Here is a 15,791-nt window from a genome sequence, read left to right on the forward strand (position 1 = left end):
TAGGATGTGGCCAAATTCGCCAAACTTGAAAATTAAATGTGACCATGAAAGCAAAGGGTAAATTTCTTGACAAAGATTTTGCTACAACCGTTCCATTTTAGCTAGCTTTTTAAAAAAATTAATTGCTTGAATCTTAAAGCATTTTTTCTTGCACTAGGCCAGGGAGGTTAACTTAAGGAGCAAAAATTACAAATAAATTAAATAGCTTCACCTTTCTTTTAATCGTGACACTGTCGCTGCAAAGTGTTTTGCTCCACCATCTGGAAGATCTATGGAGAGGCAGGAAGTCAAACGACAAAACGAGCTTTTCTACACCATTATCCGATCTTTATTGTATTAAAATATTCTATGTTTAATTAAACAGCAACAAAATAAGACAATCTAAAATTCCACAAATTTATGTCATTGTCCTTCCCCGATATAGAGCAGCAAGGAGACAAAATGTACACAGATGCCCTATGGCAACTACCACTGGGCAGAATCCTATTTTGATATCGAAGTTTTCTGGCTTTCAATAAGAGTTATGGAGCACGATTTCAATATTGCTAACTAATTTTACTCAACCCATGGTAGATTTAAGAGAACTGATTTATTGATCCAAGGGTTCAAAATCTGGGAACAATCCAGACAGAGAACAAAACCCACAGCAGTCTGAACCACAATTACATGTTTAATATTTGCCAAGTATAATCTCCTCAGAACTATTCTATTTCTATTTAATATATTTGGCGACATCCTGTCACATTGCTCATAGGAAGCGTGAGGCTGCAGCATGGAGGCTGGGTGTTGGGCACTGACTGAAAGGTTTGAGTGCAGTGTCAAAGTAACCTAGCACACAGCAAACATAACAAGAACTGCTATTATCTCCTGTTTATCCTGGTACTGCTGGGAATTTATGGACCCATCACTTGTGCTGCTAATGCCACTTATTCCCAGGTTTTATCCAGATATTAAGCCATTTCCACTGGCAGTCATATACTACAGATGACATCTCACAGGTGTGCTTAATAAGAAACTACGATACCACTTTATGTTTGGTTTTACAATGTGATACAAATAGGAATCCTGAACAAAAAATACACACCAATAGATTTGTGTTTTTAAAGTGTTATTTGGTCTATGTTGGTGTGAAATCAAAGAAGTCATTATTAGAGCATTTATGTAACAGGAGAAATTCTTTTGAAACAAAGTGTGTAAAACAAGGTTACAATAAGTTCTGTACTTTTTCTGCTGTAAGGTTTGGCCTTTTCTTTCCCCAAAATTTTGAAGAGCTAGTTGGCTTGATAATTAAAATAAACAAGGCATGGCGTGAAAAGGGAGATATAATTGTGAGGAAAATTCAAATAGGAGTTATTTTCATTCTTGGATTCTGGGTATTGCCAGAGAGGCCAGCATTTATTGTCCATCCATAGTTGCCATTGAGAAGGTGGTGAGCCTTTTTCTTAAACTGCTGTAGTTTCTGCAGTAAAGGTACTCACACAGTGCTGTTAGAGAGAGAGTTCCAGGATTTTGACTCAGCAATGATGAAGAAACGGTGATATAGCTCCAAGTCAGGATGTTGTGATTTGTGGGTTCGGGGATGGTGGTGCTCGCATGCGCCTGCTGCCCGCGTAGGTGCTGATGGTCATGGGTTTGGACGTTGCTGTCAAAGAAGCCATGATGAGTTGATAGTACACACTGCTGCCACAGCATGCCAGGGCTGAAGTGGGTGGACATATGGAGCAAATATCAAGAATTGAGCAGGAGAGGGAGGGAGGCATGAGAAAACCAAATTGAGGCCATTGCAAAGTCTAGGGAGGAGGCCAGATGAGAAAGTCCAAACCATGCCTATGATCTGAAATTAAAACAGTAATGAAGTTCTGATGAAAGGTCACAGACCTGAAACGTTAACTCTGTATCTCTCTTCACAGATGCTGCCAGACCTGCTGAGTATTTCCAGCACTTTCAGTTTTTGTTTCAGAATTCCAGCATCTGCAGTATTTTGCTTTTATTTTAATGAAGTTGTAACCTCTTTCCAAGGCTATAAATTCCTGAATCGGTGTTAGAGTTTTAGTTTAATTTTTTCCCCCACAATTTGCTAACCATAATGAAATGGTAATATGTATAATAGCCACAGAGTATCTATGCAAATGTCTTAATCATGCTCTTGTTTTCCAATTATTAACAATCATTTTCTACACTGCTCACCATCTCTGTCCACAGAGGTTAGTACAACATAGTCAAGGTTCCACTCTGCTATTGCATTTGCTGTGTTGAATGGTTCATCTGGATCTAATGGTGGAGGCTTTCGACTGGTTTTTACTGAACAGAACCTGCAGCCTCTTGTACAAGTGTCACCCATTAACTAACAAGAGAAAACAAGGTACAAATAAACATTGAAGAAAAACTGGTAACTTGCAACTTTCATTTTGTTTATCAAAACAAAGTGGGATACTTCCATTTTTTGAAATTCTTCACTGTTAAAATATGAAAATTACATTTAAAATATAAATCCATATTTATTTGCCAAGCACATAAACATTTCATGAATTCCCAACATACTTCAAACACATTTTACTAAAAAACTTCCAGAACTGTAAACTTCGTATTTCGTCTCAAATGAAACACTAAAATAAATCCAAGTCATTTTCACCTATTTAATATGGCTTTTTGACAGGGAGACAAAAGCTAATCAACTCTGCGTTTTGAGCTCTGCCAAAGGCTCAGTGGGTAAATGCAACACATGTGCCACTGACTCATGTGTACAGTTAGGGACCACGGGGCGGGGCAGGGCGGGTGGGAGGGAGGGGTGAAAGGAAACCAGCCAATTATTCCTGCTGCAAAATGCATGCATGAGAATCATGAGTGAGGGTAGCATCAGACTCAGCTGTGTTGCTAGTGTCACTGTCTAGTCTCTCACATGGGCGAGGTACTGTAATGTATGCTGTAGCATGAAATTATTAGTTAGCTCAACCTGGAGAAGTGATATTATATCTTAGGAGATATCTCAGAAAAAACAGACAGATGGAAACTTGTCACCACCTTCTCAATAATAATCCTTAAGAACGCTTAACAATGTGGTCTTTATACAGAAACTTTAAACTCTTTAAAAATAACATTGCTGTAAGTAACAACCAACACTGAAATTAGAAACGTATTAGAGATCAGAAAAAGGTGGGGGAAGAAAATGAGGATGGTGCAGCATGTTATGGCACTAATGCAGTGTTCCACAAGGATGTGTGACACTCACATAAAGTGCAGTGATTGAAACTACAAGAACTCACCCAGAAGAGTTATAAAACTGGACTTTTAAAAAAGTGGACAATGTGTTTCAAAAGGGCTGCCGAAGGTCAAAAGACCTGGGTTGTGTATTCAAACTGTCTACTATCTGGCCAGGATAAAAGAATACATTCAAAGCTAAGAGATGTCAATTATACTCATCCTGAACCCATCAAGAGACATTTTTGAATTGAATGGGTTCTTCTGAGACAAAGGTGTGAAGTAGCCACATCCTGGGCTGGTCACCACAGGGAAGAAAATCTCTGACTCCCAACAGAGGCAAAGGTGAGAAACCATTTTTGACCTTACAAGTAGCTTTCTGGAGAGGGGGAGACCCAGGAAGAAGCATCACCAAAGCTTGCCCAGCTGAAAGCCAAAAGAAAATCCAGCAAGGCAGAGAGGAAGGCACCCTGCTGTGAATTCTACTATTTTAACCTGTGCAGCAGAGAATCGGAAGTGGTCGCGTCTTAAAACTGAACTTTAACCAACAGAGAAATCTACAAACACCTCAGGCCTGCAACCAACGAGAATTTGACCTCCAAGAGTATTCAACAGATTTACTGTGGACCCTGAAACCCTACCTCACTTCAAGCCACTTACCTCTTTTCCTTTCTATCTGTCTCTTCTTGTATGTGTGAGCAAATGAATGCATGAGTGGGTGCTGTTGCAACAATTTTAGGATAAACATATTGCTCAATAAATAATTAATCTTGTGTTGTAAACCTATAAGAAAACCTGTCACTGTCTGTTTATTGACAAATAAAACACAAAAGGGATTAAAACCCTAATAACAAAAACGCTGCAGTCAGCAGGGAGTTGAACAGTGGGAACCACCCAAACTCCTCAACACATTCCCATAACAGATCCTGCACTCTAAGTAATTGCATCTTTATTAACTGTGTAAATAACATTTGTATTTATATTTGGAGTAATATCTAATGCTGAGATTACAGTATGCATTTCCAGTAGTTAAAGCAGTCGGAAAACTACTCTGGTGGAGCGTTAAATTCCCAACGAAGAAACGCAAATTGCAATCTTGACTGGCATTTTTACTTAGGTTTTCGCTTCTTCCATGTTGGTTGGGAGAGAGCAAGGACTCTTCTTTTGCTACTCTATTATCCACCAAGCAGCAGCACTAGATATCAATGAGGTATACTGATGGAGGACAGTGTGGAACTGCTATGCTACTGGGAAAGTTTGGAAGGAGGGATGTGGAAACAATGATTTGATTTCAATAAGGGTTTCAGAGCCGCCACAATTTTTAAAAACTGCTGTGCATCTTACCATAATGGTGGCTGTAGCAGTGCCTTTTTCTCCTCCTCCCCAGCATTCTCCAATATTTGGGCATCTTGCCTCTTCACATACCTAAGAAACAAGAACCTCATCTAATAACCATGTGTTTGCAAATAAACATCTAATTGAGAAATTATGAACTCTCAGATTGCGTGGATTTGAATCCCAGCCTGCCATATCTTTTCAAACTGAATATCAGTTAAACAAACTCTGGGAGTCACTGGCTGGATTGAGTCAGTGTCAAAACCAACAAAGGAGTGTCATCTTGAAAAGTGCACTTTCTGTTGGCAAATATATGGTGACATCCAGGTCCCAGACCATGCTGTGCTCCTGAACAAAAGACAACTGAATGAGGGTGGATGTTCAGGGGAGAGGATTCATCTTTTTCAGAAAGCATCCACAACTTTAAAATAAAAATATATAAACAGGTGAGATACAATTATGAAGTACGAAATAAATCTGAACTGGATATAAATTTGCTAATGCTAGGCCCTCTCGCATGAGAATTTGACTAGACTTCTTGTATTTGGCACAATAAAATTAAAAAACTTAAGACATTCACACAATGGGACAAGCCATTTCTTTATAATTACTATGACTGCATTTTAATGCTAACTGGAAATATTGAAGGGTTTGGGAAATAATGTTTACTGTCAAGTGTCTCTGAGGTTGCCTACTGATCAAAATATCTTGGATTAGTCATTTCCTAGTTTCCATGCCTCTTGCAATGAATTGGGTTGTTTCCCCCAAGGTAACTCATGCTGGACCCCAGTACACAACTGTAAGCTACCATCACTGAGTCTTCATTCACTCTAGGTTTAATTGGACAGACAGGTGTATATAACAGTAACCACATTTCAAAATGTTTTCAAATTTCACTGGCTGTAAAATGCTTTGGGACATTGAGGTTGGGAAAGTCACGATATAAAAGCAAGTCTTTCTTAAAGTTACTCAGAAACTGAGTTCAGAGAAAAACAAAAAAGGCACAATAGGCTGGAATCCGAACCAACTATGCCAAGTAACAGGACTCAGGCCCAATTTCCCATTCCACTGATCACTTGACTCAAACCTTTTTTGTAGGAAAGTCAGACAGGAGACCAGGTGCTTCCCCAATGAGAGAGACTGGAAATCATCCAATGATAGCTCTCATTTCCCATCCCCCATCTTCTGCTGAATGGTGTTGGCAGATGTCTAAGTGGTTGCCCACTTTATTCATAAGGTTTATTTTATTCGTTCATGGGATGTGGGCGTCTCTGGCTAGGACAGCATTTATTGCCCATCCCTAATTGCCATTGAGAAGATAAAAGGCTGAAGGAGACCACAAGAGAGGGAAAATAGGTATGAAAAATTAAAGTGGGGAAAAAAATTCAAGGGGTAGGAAGGTTCCGGGTTCGATCCCCAGTATGGAGCAGCAACAGAGAAGCTCAATTGGCTGAGAGCAGGGCAGGGATAGGAATCATCCAGATATTCTGTACCCAAGTGTAATACAGTGGCCAGTGGTGGAATTGCATATATGGCAGTGTTAGCCATAGGCAGGAAAAAGTTTGGCCGTTACAGCCCCAATGGATTAATTGCTAGTAGTTTACATTCACACATGAAGACCAACGACCAGGACAACATAACGGAGGACTGCCTACAGCACCAGAATTGTACTCCACACATGTCCATTACCCTCAGAACATGAGGAGAAAAACTGGGGAGGACTCTAGAGACGGGAAAGTACCAGTGACATCCAGTGGCCAAAAATTCATACTGCATAAGCCTCTGTGTTTCATTTTGTAAATAATGGTGCCTTTTTAACTAGGCTCTTCATTTGTTATATACTGGCTACTTCAAAGACTCTGAGCAAGTACTCACAGTATGCAGATTCAAATTCCGAAGAGTTTTCTTCAATTTATTATAATTCTTCCCAAGAGGAATCTCTGTCTTCAACCATGGAGGCAATCTTAGTCTAGAAATTTAAAGTGCATTGTAAAAGTATATAATTGTAATAGTTACTTTCTCCTTAAAACTTAACTCTGCAAGGGGACCATATGATGGTGCTCTCACATTACTGTGATACAGAGCAGATGTGGGCTCATCTATAACTCCCCACTCACTGATCCTACCTATTAGCTGTATCAGGACCTTTTCCACTCAGTCAATGAAACTATCAATGAAAAGCCATACTGCATCATTCTCACACTCCCGGCAGCCAATAAGGTAATACAAACAGATGTTCGAGAGCAGTTTGTTTGTTCCTCATCGTCATTTGGTCACACAGATTTGGAGAATAGGGGAAGAAAATAACAAAGGGTGAGAAAAATCTTGGGGAAGCACTCTTTGGTCAAACTATTCTCTAGTTCTTTTAGGAGAAAATATTAATCAGAGCATTTTGACCAACATTTTTTTAAATAGTCAGTTCCTTACTATCAACGGATCCTCCAATCAGACCTCCCTTCCTGTAAGGCGCAATACAGATGTCACTGATGGAGAGTGTCCCTGTGCATTCCAGAGAAGCTGCACAAGAAACAGGGAGAGACAACAAATTTAGATGGTCTGAGTCAATCCAGACTCACCCAAGCCAGGGAAATCACATTACTGGCTGGAGAATGCAACCAGGAGCTGGAACTCTGGGCAGTTTCTCTCTCCTTCATTTAGAAGTTTTTTCTCCCCCCAAAGTATCTTTATTCATAAAACTTATAAAGAGATATTACATTACAATTAAAACTTGGCTGTTCACAGTGCAATACAGATCAATTTGGTTAAATATAGTGCATGGCGACCTAGGGCACTTCAGTCTATTTACAGTGCAGACTGTATTACATTGAACATTACAAAAGCAAAATACTGCAGATGCTGGAATCTCAAACAAAAACAAAGTGCTGGAAATACTCAGCAGATCAGGCAACATCTATGGAGATAGAAACAGAATCAATGACTCAGGTCATGACCTTCCATCCTGTTATATTAAACATTTCCTGATAGATACAGCCTGAGGAGTTTTATTCTGCTTCCAGTCCTTGGTATACAATGGGAGGAGGGCCCCAAACTGTGGCCTTTCCCCATTGAGGCTTTGCAGCCTCTGTCAAGCTTCAGTACTTCCGTCAGCACATAATCCTCAACCTTGGAATGTGCCAGTCTGCAATACTCAGTCATGGACAGCTCCTTGCACTCAAAGTCCAACATTTCAGGCAGACCAAAGAGGGTCTTTCATGGAGTTGAAGACTTTCCAGCAGAAGTTGATGTTTTTCTTGTTGTGCATCCTTGGGAACAGTCCATAGAGCACACAGAGTCCTGTAATATGTAGAGCCGCTTGGGATGAACCTTAACAAAAACCACTGTATCCCTTTCCAGACATTCTTGGCACATGCACAGTACAGTTGGAGATTAGTTTAGGACTGCTCAAGCCAATGGCAGCACTCCAACGACTGTCCCTATTCAAATCAACTAACTCAGTGCAGAACAAAGTTCGAGCTGGGATCTTATGGTTTCTATGGCTCAGCTACTCAGTCAGTAAACTTGCTAAGCTGTTAGAGCAGCAGTTGTCTATACTCCTATTCAATTCTTGTACCTCCATTAGTAAAAATGCCCACTATCAGATCTTGACCAGCGGTGTCCTACAAGGATCTGTGCTTGGGCTTCAACTAATCATTATATTTAATAATGATTTAGATAACACAATACAGAGCCATATATCCAAGTTTGCCAATGATACAAAGATTGCTGGTATAGTAAGTAGTGTATAAAATTCCAAAAGCGACCTTGACAGATTGAGCGAATGGGCAAAAATGTGGTGGATGGATTTCAACACAGATGTGATATCATCTATTTTGGACCAAATAAGGATAGATTGCAGTATAATTTAAATGGTGAAGCGCTTTTCTATATTAGAACAATGACAACATTTCAAAAATATTTGACTGATTGTAAAGTGCTCGTCAATGTTCTGAAGTCATAAAAGTGTTACATAAATGCAAATGTTTCTTTTAGGAAGTGTGCAGTTCAAAGAGATTTAGGGGTCCATGTACAGAGATCATTGAAATGTAGTACTCAGGTACGAATAATCATCAAAAGGGCTAATGGAATGTTAGCCTTTATAACTAGAGGGCTAGAATATAAAGAGGAAGTTTTGCTACAGCTACACAAAGCCTTGGCTAGTCCACACCTGGGTACAGTTCTGGGCATTGCACCGGAGAAAGGATATGCTGGCCTTGGAAGAAGTGCAGTGCAGATGCATCAGAATGTTACCGGGGCTCCAAGGGTTAGATTATGAGGAGAGATTACATAAACTAGGCTTGTATTCCCTGGAATATAGAAGGTTAAAAGGTGATATGATTGAGGCTTTTATGATTTTCAATGAACATTTTAGGGTAGATAAAGAAAAACTTTTTTCCATTGGTGGGGAAATCTAGGACAAGGGGAGATAAAATTAAATTCAGAGCCAGGCCATTCAGGAGAGAAGTTAGGAAACACTTCCTCATGCAAAGGATGGTAGAAGTGTGGAAGACTCTCCCAGAAAAAGCAGTAGATGCCAGCTCAACCAATAATTTTAAATCTGAGATTGATAGACTTTCACTAGCCAAGGGTATAAAAGGATAAGAGTCAAGACAGATGTATGGAATTAAGTTAGAAATCAGCCATGATCTCATTAAATGGCTAAACAGGCTCGAGGGGCTGAATGGCCTACTTCTGTTCCTGTCTTTTCCTGCATGTGTGATCATTGTGTATCTCCCCGTTCCCCCTCCCGTTCTGCTTCTTAAATGTAGTTCATCTATAATAACCCAGATTTTGCAGTCAGCAGTAAATGAATGGCACTAGCTGCTCATTACACTTACACTGGCCCACAGACTTTCTATGGACTTTTGCACCGGAACTTGGGGTTCCATTTCAGCATGGTGTCCTCCACAGGAAATCTGGGACCTGTGTGAATAGGGCAAGCAACTGTATACCTCCTAAGTCAATTAGATTGAAAAGCTCTTAATGAGCAGTGCAAATTCTAAACAAGGAAGTTTAAGTTAGAATATTAAATTCAACGCCAAATTATTTGCAGCAAACAAAATAAAAAGATGGAATTAAAGACAGGATTAAGAAATAGATAAAAGGAAAAACAAAATAATTGAATTATTTTAAAATCTTCTACAATAATTAAAATATGAAAGAATGAAACTCCAGACTAATAAATTTCAGTTAATTTTCAGTGGCAGAGAGGTTGTTCAGCAGCAATTAATACTATCACGCCATTAAAAATTCACTTACACTAAAATGGACAAGACTCAACTTCTGGCAAGTTTAGTGCGTATTCAGTGGGCAAATACAGCAACTTCATACATTCCACATGTTTCAATGGTGATTTTCTCAGTGAGATACTGAGACTGAAGCTTCTGCAGGAGTGGGCAATTCAGACAGCAACTTACTGATTTTTGTGTTCAACAGCAAAGCAAGTTGCTGTTCAATTTACTCATTAATAATGGTGAGTGCAGATATCCTCACCATTATTTTTACCACAAAATCTGGGCCATTATCTTTCAGTTGAGGAAGGGTCCGTACTAAAAACATCAAGTGTCCTGTGCTATCTCCACAGAAGCTGACTGACATGCTCAGTGTCTCCAGGGTTCCCTATGCTTGTGTTTACATTTCTTTTTCCCTACATTTTTCAAAAGGATGCTCAAACTGGTACCTTTCTCCTTTTTGACGCTTCAGGTTGCCTTTATATTCTTCCCATGTTTTCTTGTCTGACAATTCGCCGGATATAAACTCGTGCAGGTTAGGCCCCTCTTTCAAAAGTTGTTTCTTTTTGTCTGGTAGTGTACTGAAAGCCCTCAGCTGGCTGCAGACAAGGCGAGGACAGTCCTGAAATATTTCACATGCAATTAAAATAACACTTTTTTTAAAATTAAAAATTGGGTTGATGCACCATAGAAACACAGCAGTGAGTTAGATATTTACCTTACACAGCATGACTCAAAACAATAGAACACAATGCAAAACACTCCCAATCGCCATAGAATATGGAATAATGCCCATCAAACCCAAGCAAACCATATAGAATCCATCCAACCCATTACATCATCTGAGGAAAGATTCTGTGAAGACCCCCTATGTTCCTCTGGCCAGTAGCTGAATTGAGCAAAACTGTAGAACTATTCACATTCGTCATTCATTACTGCTGCCTTCTTCAGATGGGATGTTTACAGCATGCTAGAGAAACCATAACACTCCATAGTCATCACAAATAGCAGGGCAATAGGTTTATTCTACCTCTGTGGCAAAACCTTTATAAACCAACTTATAATTAGTTAGCCTGTTTGAAGACTTTCCTTGCTCATCTATGAATCGCACAAGAATCTCTAGTAAAAAAAAATTTTTTGGATTCTTTATTTGAAATTTGAGGATGCTGCAGTGTTGATTGACAGAGTACGGTTTCTGAATTATGTTGGTCCAGATTTGCATGAAAGAAGTCAAGGAGCTTGGATGGGAGAGGGGGAAAACAGAGCTTGCTGTCAGAGTGAGCGAGCCAGCCAGAGAGAATCATGCCCCTGAAAGAAAGATATATGCTGCAGCCAACTTCCACCACCCCAAGAATAGCTGTCCAGTGTTGGAAATGTTTTACTGTACCCACCAGCTTGGGTAAGGCAAGTGAAGGCAGATGCCCACGTAGATGCTAAAATACTACTGGAAGTGAGACTCATCTGCATACCACCCAGGCCTGTAAAACGTGAAAGATTAAATGAATGCGACTGATACTATCTGTTACACCTCTCCTATCATTCCACTTTCCCATGTCACAGTTCCCGCAACGTTTGAAACAGACTGCATCTAATAGTCATATTCAAAGTTAAATCTGCAGACATCTGGGTGAAAAGACAATGTGAATGTCTAAATCTCTTCTTTGCAAAACAGAAATGTACACAGCCAGTAGCAATAAAATGTCTTGGGTGGAGGAATAGCAAACAACAGATATGAGGAGAAAGCTTGCCAGGGAGGCTGGAAGATGGAGAAGTTGGAAGGGAACGGTAGCTTCAGGTTGGCAATAGATGCTTACGGAACAGTGAGCTTTTGCTGTCTGCAGGTATTCTGATGACAGGAGAGGCCTCCTATCACTGCTTAGTCACATATTCTGATTCACAAGGCAGCAAGCTTCTGGCATGGATCAGTAACCAATATGACAGGTCTTGCAAAGATGTCACCTTCATTGAGATGAATGTACCTCATGTCCCTCAGAGGTGCTGAGCACTTACAGAATCATTTGAAAAGCAGCCTGGAATCACAAGGGGGACCATACTTCCACCAGATTCACATAGTCAAGGCACCTTCCTTATTCAAGAAACAGCCCAGATATGCCCACCTGGGATGAGGAAACTCAGATAGACAGACTACGACTCGGTAAATCACACAGCACTAGTGAGAAGTTGGGAGTGAATGATAAGAACACAGCTATACCTCCTCTGGAAATGCAGAAATAATAGCCCTTGATTGAGAAGCTGAAGGAGCATAGGCTGCACATGCAGGCGGTCTCTCCTCACGTGGTGCAACAATGGAAAGAAGTCCACAACTCTCATCTGTAATACAACACAGGAGGGCTGACAAGATGTGAGGAACAGTCAAGTGATGTGGCAGTCCAGATCACTGTGGTTTCAAGACGTCAACAAGAGCCTCCAAATATAGTTGTTGATTCTGAAGCGTCAACAATGACTGTTTCTATGGATGCCCTGAAGAGCACCCTAATTCAGGACATAACTGTAATTATTCTTTTATTCGTTCATGGGATGTGGGCATCACTGGTTAGGCCAGAACTCATTGCCCATCCCTAATTAACCTTGAGAAGGTGGTGGTGAGCTGCCTTCTTGAACCGCTGCAGTCCTTGGGGTGTAAGTACACCCACAGTGCTGTTAGGAAGGGAGTTCCAGGATTTTGACCCAGCGACAGTGAAGGAACGGCCATGTAGTTCCAAGTCAAGATTGTGTGGCTTGGAGGGGAACTTGCAGGTGGTGCTGTTCCCATGCATCTGCTGCCCTTGTCCTTCTAGATGGTAGAGGTCACGGGTTTAGAAGGTGCTGTCTAAGCAGCCTTGGTGAGTTGCTGCAGTGCATTTTGTAGATGGTACACACTGCTGCCACTGTACATCGGTGGCGAAGGGAGTGAATGTTGAAGGTGGTGGATGGGGTGACAGTCAAACGGGCTGCTTTGTCCTGGATGGCGTTGAGCTTCTTGAATGTTGTTGGAGCTGCACCCATCCAGGCAAGTGGACAGTATTCCATCACACTCCTGACTTGTGCCTTGTAGATGGTGGACAGGTTTTGTGGAGTCAGGAGATGAGTTATTCACTGCAGAATTCCTAGCCTCTGATCTGCTCTTGTAGCCACAGTATTTCTGTAGCTGGTCCAGTTCAGTCCCTGGTCAATGGTAACCCCCAGGATGTTGATAATGGGGGATTCAGCGATGGATAATGTCATTGATCATCAAGGAGAGATGGTTAGATTCTGTCTTGTTTGAGACGGTCATTGCCTGGCATTTGTGTGGCGCAAATGTTAATTGCCACTTATCAGCCCAAGCCTGGATGTTGTCCAAGTCTTGCTGCATCTGGACATGGGCTGCTTCAGTCTCTGAGGAGTCATGAACGGTGCTGAACATGGTGCAGTCATCAGCGACATCCCCACTTCTGACCTTATGATAGAGGGAAGGTCATTGACGAAGCAGCTGAAGATGGTTGGGCCAAGGACACTACTCTGAGGAACTCCTACAGTGATGTCCTGGTGCTCAGATGATTGACCTCCAACAACAACAACTCTTCCTCTGTGCTAGGTATGATTCCAGCCAGTGGAGAGTTTTCCCCCTGGCTCCCATTGACTCTGGTTTTGCTCGGGCTTCTTGATGCCATATTTGGTCAAATGCTGCCTTGATGTCAAGGGCAGTCACTCTCACCTCACCTCTGGAGTTCAGCTCTTTCATCCATGTTTGGACCAAGGCTCTAATGAGGTCAGGAGCTGAGTGGCCCTGGCAGAACCCAAACTGAGCATCACTGAGCAGGTTATTGCTGAGCAAGTGCTGCTTGATTGCACTGTCGATGATCCCTTCCATCACCCCCTGTTCTCACATAGATCCTTAGCCCAATTGAGCTCGTGCCCTGTACCTGTGGGCCATACAACATTAGTGCTGATGTTGCTACTTTTGATGACAATGCCAGGGAACCAGCCTTGTGGTCCCTTCAATGCCAGCACAGGAGGGAGCTTCTTGCCTGGGCCTGGTTGGGAGCAGTTCCTGCGAGGACATCAGTTTCATTGAGATGAGTGCCACCTCTATCCTTGAGAGCTTCTTCAGCACTATCCCAGCTACAAATCTCACAACCTCCTGTCACTGAAGCAGGAAGTAGTTACATAAGCGAGCGTGAAGAACTTTAGGTGAAAAAAATAGTCGTGGCGATAAGTAATAATAGGGCACAAAGAAGGGACAGGATAGTCGCAAACATGTACATTATTGGCAGTTTGGTGAGCTTGTGTATATTTCCAGGAAAGCCGACTGTTATCCCTTTTATACTATGATCAATGTTTGCAACTATTCTTTCCCAGAGAATGTCAGAGATATTACGGATTAGCTCAATTGTTAGAAAGCAAGGCAAGGGACCATGATGAGCTTTATTGTGTCATGCAGATGGATGACATTTATCCACTGGAGAAAATTGATGATGGTGCAGCTGACAATAGGATGTATGGGTTCACCTCCTCTCCCTCTTGGATTTTGTTATGATCAGTGAATTTGGTCACCACCACCTCTTCCGCATTGGTGGTGATTTCCAGAGCAGTAAGTGGATGGAAACATAAGGACACTTTAAAATGCAGCAGGGGGTGCCTCTGGTGGACAAATTAGGATTACAAGAGAAAAATCTTGAAGCACAATATTAGGCAGGAACTGAAGAATTTAGATTGGGGGCAGCTGTTTGAGGGTAAATCAACATCTGACATGTGGGAGTCTTTCAAATGTCAGTTGATTAGAATCCAGGACCAGCATGTTCCTGTGAGGAAGAAGGATAAGTCTGGCAAGTTTCGGGAACCTTGGATAACGCGGGATATTGTGAGCCTAGTCAAAAAGAAAAAGGAGGCATTTGTAAGGGGTGGAAGGCTAGGAACAGACGAATCCCTTGAGGAATATAAAGACAGTAGGAAGGAACTTAAGCAAGGAGTCAGGAGGGCTAAAAGGGGTCATGAAAAGTCATTGGCAAACAGGATTAGGGAAAATCCCAAGGCTTTTTATACGTATATAAAGAGCAAGAGGGTAACTCGGGTAAGGGTTGGCCCACTCAAGGACAGAGGAGGGAATCTATGTGTGGAGCCAGAGGAAATGGGCAAGGACTAAATGAGTACTTTGCATCAGTATTCACCAAAGAGAAGGAATTGGTGGATGATGAGCCTAGGGAAGGGAGTATAGATAGTCTCAGTCATCTCATTATCAAAAAGGAGGAGATGTTGGGTGTCTTGCAAAGCATTAAGGTAGATAAGTCCCCAGGGCCTGATGGGATCTACCCCAGAATACTGAGGAAGGCAAGGGAAGAAATTGCTGGGGCCTTGACAGAAATCTTTGTATCCTCATTGGCTACGGGCGAGGTCCCAGAGGACTGGAGAATAGCCAATGTTGTTCCTTTGTTTAAGAAGGGTAGCAAGGATAATCCAGAAAATTATAGGCCGGTGAGCCTTACGTCAGTGGTAGGGAAATTATTAGAGAGGATTCTTCGGGACAGGATTTACTCCCATTTGGAAACAAACAAACTTATTAGCGAGAGGCAGCACGGTTTTGTGAAGGGGAGGTCGTGTCTCACTAATTTAATTGAGTTTTTTGAAGAAGTGACGAAGATGATTGATGAAGGAAGGGCAGTGGATGTTATCTATATGGACTTCAGTAAAGGGTCCCTCATGGCAGACTGGTACAAAAGGTGAAGTCACACGGGATCAGAGGCGAGCTGGCAAGATGGATACAGAACTGGCTCGGTCATAGAAGACAGAGGGTAGCAGTGGAAGGGTGCTTTTCTGAACAGAGGGCTGTAACTAGTGGTGTTCCGCAGGGATCAGTGCTGGGACCTTTGCTGTTTGTAGTATATATAAATGATTTGGAGGAAAATCTAGCTGGTCTGATTAGTAAGTTTGCGGACGACACAAAGGTTGGTGGAGTTGCGGATAGTGATGAGGATTATCAGAGGATACAGATCGGTTGGAGACTTGGGCGGAGAAACGGCAGATGGAGTTTAATCCGGACAAATGTGAGGTAAT

At 41.7% G+C, this 15,791-nt stretch overlaps 1 protein-coding gene across 1 annotated transcript in view; it reads right to left on the reverse strand.

Annotated features, from left to right (window-relative positions):
- Window positions 1-15,791, reverse strand: part of lias (lipoic acid synthetase) — a 29,147-nt gene that overhangs the window by 11,527 nt on the left and 1,829 nt on the right. Inside the window, exons 2-6 of the mRNA XM_068036614.1 lie at window positions 10,211-10,383; window positions 6,409-6,502; window positions 4,543-4,623; window positions 2,188-2,344; window positions 212-269 (exon numbers count right to left, since the gene is read on the reverse strand). Coding sequence (XP_067892715.1) covers window positions 212-269; window positions 2,188-2,344; window positions 4,543-4,623; window positions 6,409-6,502; window positions 10,211-10,383 — 563 coding nt within the window. The remainder of the gene's footprint in view (window positions 1-211; window positions 270-2,187; window positions 2,345-4,542; window positions 4,624-6,408; window positions 6,503-10,210; window positions 10,384-15,791) is intronic.

This window comes from Heterodontus francisci, chromosome 1, assembly GCF_036365525.1.
Source record: "Heterodontus francisci isolate sHetFra1 chromosome 1, sHetFra1.hap1, whole genome shotgun sequence".
Lineage (NCBI taxonomy): Eukaryota > Metazoa > Chordata > Chondrichthyes > Heterodontiformes > Heterodontidae > Heterodontus > Heterodontus francisci.